The sequence below is a fragment of the Lactuca sativa genome, chromosome 1 (assembly GCF_002870075.4).
Source record: "Lactuca sativa cultivar Salinas chromosome 1, Lsat_Salinas_v11, whole genome shotgun sequence".
Classification (NCBI taxonomy): domain Eukaryota; kingdom Viridiplantae; phylum Streptophyta; class Magnoliopsida; order Asterales; family Asteraceae; genus Lactuca; species Lactuca sativa.
In genome coordinates this window covers 90,480,754-90,485,343 of record NC_056623.2, presented here as the reverse complement: position 1 = coordinate 90,485,343, position 4,590 = coordinate 90,480,754, and the positions used below count along the sequence as shown (strand labels likewise).

At 29.1% G+C, this 4,590-nt stretch overlaps 1 protein-coding gene across 1 annotated transcript; it reads right to left on the bottom strand.

Annotated features, from left to right (window-relative positions):
* Positions 1-1,088: 1,088 nt before the first annotated feature.
* Positions 1,089-4,082, bottom strand: LOC111915866 (protein ECERIFERUM 26-like). Its single transcript, XM_023911496.3, has 2 exons — positions 3,640-4,082; positions 1,089-2,135 (listed from the first exon to the last, which is right to left on the bottom strand). The coding sequence occupies exons 1-2, from the start codon at positions 4,066-4,068 to the stop codon at positions 1,236-1,238; spliced, it is 1,329 nt and encodes a 442-aa protein (XP_023767264.1). The 5' UTR covers positions 4,069-4,082; the 3' UTR covers positions 1,089-1,235.
* Positions 4,083-4,590: the final 508 nt, after the last annotated feature.

Here is a 4,590-nt window from a genome sequence, read left to right as displayed (position 1 = left end):
AATTAAAAATAAATAAATAAATAAATAACTTAATTAAATTAAACAATTTAAAAAATTGTTAGAAAGTTTTTTACTATATTTTAGATTGTTTTATGCAAGAAGGTTGAATTGCGTTTTTAATTATGATGTTTATACTTTATTTTTTTATTTTTATTTTTATTTTTTTATTTTTATTTTTTTAGTTTTTAATACTTTATTTAAAATATCAGTTTTATCTTTTTTTAATATTTTTACTTTGTCAATTATATAGTAACCAATTAAACATTGTGCACATAAATTTTTCTTTGTTTAATATTTCAAAATTTTCATCGAAATGTTCTTTGGTTATCCATAGCGTATTTTCCCCAAAAAAGTTGTTGCAGTTTTAGCACGGATATTTAGCTTTGTATATTCCATGCAAAGAAAATTACAAGTAATAGAGTGTAAAGTTTATTTTTGGAACTTATGGAAATGTAATGAAAAGTGATTTCTATAAAACCGTTTTTCTCTATACACAATAACTTATATTTTAGAGAGTTGTATAATACAACATTTTAAAACATAAATTATTGTGTATGGAAAAAGAAGTTGTTGTGTACAAATCATCACTCATATATAATAGGCACCTATGTCGCATCAACATCGTCTTATACGAAGGATTTTGATGTTTGAGTCTTCATGGTCATTTCAGATTTATGTGAATTCTTTTTTTCTCAATGAGATATTCTTATATCTCCTTTGTATTGTAATGTAGAAAAGTTGCCTAAGAAGTGTCATGAAATGATATAAGCCTTATTGTTATACGTTGTACCTTATTTTGATGGTTCTAGAACCTATCATTACACAACCATAAAGTTGAACATACAACTTCAAGATTACTAGAAAGTTGTATAGATTGAACCAACTAATGTTGTATAATACGTATGTTCAACTTTTTTTTATAGTCATTCAAAATACATATCGATCAAATGAAATGGGTTTACCAAATCATATTTACTTTTCAATGAATTTTTCCCAACATTTTCGCATTTAATTCTGGATTATGTTCTCCGTGTCATATATTATAATAAATAAATCCAGGGAAGTGTAGATGTAGCATTATACTTTTGTTACCCTTCTTTGATGCACTCAATATTACATATTATTCAATAACATATAGCACACATACACTTTAAGCAAAATTACATTTAAAAAAAAAAGAATAAATGCTACCTCTAGACATACTTTTGGAAGTAATCATATGACCTTAGATGGATTTATGAAATACACCAATCGTTTTTAAGTGCCTTTTTTAGATTAACCATCTCATTCTCTTGCAACGTTATGCTTACTATCCTTCCATCGGAACACCCTTTTGGAGTTGGAAGAATCAACACAACACCTTTATCATCGATATTATCCATAAAACAGTTTACATAAACTGGTTTTTGTCCTCTTACTTCAATGTCATAAAACAAGACATCACTCAAATTGATGAAAGTCAAATTCACTCCATACATGAGAAAATCTGAAAGCATGTCATCGATCTTCATTGCTTCTTCAATCTTATTTCGCTCATCAACAACTCGATTCATCATCAACGACCCTAGTTGCATCAGGGTGCATTCAACTATAGGGATATCTAACTTGATCACATTAATTGTTTGGTTTTTATTTGTAATAATTCCTTTTGTTTGGTTTCTCAAATCACTTTCACATACCGTCACAACTTGTGGTCCCAATCCCTGTCTAATTTTTCCCAAACAATGCCAAATCATAACACATATACATTCAAATTCAGGAATTTGTAGACCAGCTTTGTCTTGACATATCTTTGTTTGAAACCGAGCCAACTCGTTCATCGAAATATAAATGGAAAATGTTTCCATTTTTGAATTACTTGAAGTAGACCAAAGGTCTCCAACTGGGCCAACCCTTTTTACGGAAAGTAACTCTGAGATTGGGTTTGGGTTTGGGTTTGGGCTTCGGATATTGATTACTTCATTTTGTGGTTGGGTCATGATGATTGGTTGGGCCATGATAATTGGTTGGTCCGGGTAATGGCCCGCAATGACTTGAGTCCATAGTCTAATAAAGCCAATTGCAGAAAAAACATCACCAAGTACATGAGACCAACCCATACCAACCGATGTAGCCCCACATTTAAATTTGGTTAACTGCACATTAGAAATATAAAGTATATATGTCGATTATGTAGGTAACTTGTATAGTTTTATGTTATTACAATAATTATTATTCATTTTAAAACACATTTAAAAGAATTAAGAAACTATTATACCTAAAATGAACATGCTACTCTCTGTCATACAAAATAAAGATGACAATTGCTGAATAACAATGACAGTTTGTGTAAAATCAGTTTATAACTTTAGTTATTTACCCTCTGCCGTAAGAATATAAATTCGATTTGCCTAAATCCTTTTATTGAATTATTGGTTTAGTTACAGTTTTGTACAACTATTTGTTTTGAGAAAAATAGAGCCTAGAAGATAACATTTTTTCTATAATGTCTAGTTAAACTTGTAATAATTTCATTCTAGTAAAATACTCACTCGTTTGTAAATATATTCATTACACTAAAGTATATCAACAAGATTCGTCTCTTTTTATCTTCTTTAAAGATATTATACTATATTAATACCCATAGTACTTATTTCGTTATTGCATCTCACATACCAACTATTTAGTTACTATATTTCATATGCTAACTATATTTGACCTGAATTAAAATTCACTAAGAAAAATGAAATGTGTCGACATAAAATTATTGATTTTGACAAGAATAAGACACTAAAGTGGTATAAACCTAACATAAAGGTTAATATTGCGTGTGTTTATCTCATTATTGCTGGAGATCATGCAACATAAGTGATTCGAATATATATATATATATATATATATATATATATATATATATATATATATATATATATATATATATATATATATATATGGGTAAAGTGAATATACCTAACAACCTTATATAAGCTTAGGTACCTAACTCCATAATACTATATCGGTTTGTATTACATTTACATTGTAATTGTCTAAGGTTCTTAAACTTCAACCTCATAACTTGATTACTTTCAAAATCTTTAGACTTTCAACAATATCTTTGTTTTACATCACGTCTTTCTATCGAATACCACCTGATGGGCTTCATATCCTACCGCTACAAATGAAAGGATGTAGGAAAAATATAATGATGAATTTCCATAATTTTTTGAACTAAATCAAGTTTAGAGATGAAGTTTAAGAACCTTGGATGATTGCAATGAAAATTTAATGCAAAATGACGTAGTTTGATGAGGTTAGGTACCTAAACTTATATAAGGTTGTTAGGTATATTCACTTTACCATATATATATATATATATATATATATATATATGTGATACAAATTATATTACTCAACAATATGGAGATGGTAGTCTGTAATCTTTACTTTCCTTCCAAAATGAGGAAGAAAAAAAATGGTTCAAATGATACATCAACTTTTTGTATAAATATATAGGGAAATGTTACTAAAAACTTTCTAAAAATATATATATTGGAAACATTATTATTTTTATTGGTTTTAGCACGGCCAGATTTATTTGGTACATGTACGTAAAGCATAATATACGGAAGACAAATAAAAAAGCATGATTAGCAAGCAAACCTGTATCATAACCAATGGAGAATATGACAATTCAGGGCCAATAATGTTGCTAGGAACAAGAAGCTTATGTCTTGAATCATCTTTAGATTCAAGCCATTCATCGAGGCTCAAATAACAACTAGCCTCGATGATACGCACCCCAGCAGCATTGCATTTGAGGATAGGTTGACCCGAATCTGTTCTCCTAAATCGACCACATGGGATAGATGCATAGTTTAACCAATCACACATTGTTTCCTTAATTTTAATGATGGTGAAACCATCGAATGCTGGTATTCTGAAGTAGTAGATGAATCGTATGTAGTGAAGCTTCATGGCTAGGTCTATGGCACTTAGCTCCTGAAACCCATATTTTGTGGATATATCTGCAGGGGCAACTGTTGAGATTCTGATATCGTAAATGGAATTTTTCTCTTTAGATGACACCATTTTCCTTAGATGGAGAATTTTGATGAGTTGGATGTTCATTTGATGGGGATATGGTGTGTTTATATAAGAAATGTGTATCAAGGTCTACAAGCTAGAGTTGGTTGGGTATGTGTAATTTATTAGTATCAAGTAATTTCACATAATTTTTTGAAAATAAATAGAATCTATCATAATAAAATTGGTATTTGAAGGTATCAAATATTTATAAAATTTAGAACGTGTTAGAGAAAGTTTGGCACGTCCATTTGAAAGATATTTAGGTATCAGATGGTTGACACAACATACTCAGAAGTGTGATTAACTTAGCCTTCACCATGGAAAAAATACGATTTTCTAGTAGTGACATACTATTTTTAGACAAATCGATACTGACTTTGTACGTACACTTTCAAGTAAAGTGTTTGATTGTATAGACAAAAAAATAAAAATTATTATGATTTTAAGATGGCATGAACTTTTTGGTATTTTAATTTGATTTTACAAAAGATACAATGTTACAATTATATGGGTTGTTAGGGTACA

Coding starts and splice junctions, on each gene's coding strand:
- LOC111915866 (XM_023911496.3), bottom strand. CDS start 4,068: ATGGTGTCATCTAAAGAGAAAAATTCCATTTACGATATCAGAATCTCA. Junction 2,136..3,639: donor CTCCATTGGTTATGATACAG/GTTTGCTTGCTA, acceptor TCTAATGTGCAG/TTAACCAAATTTAAATGTGG.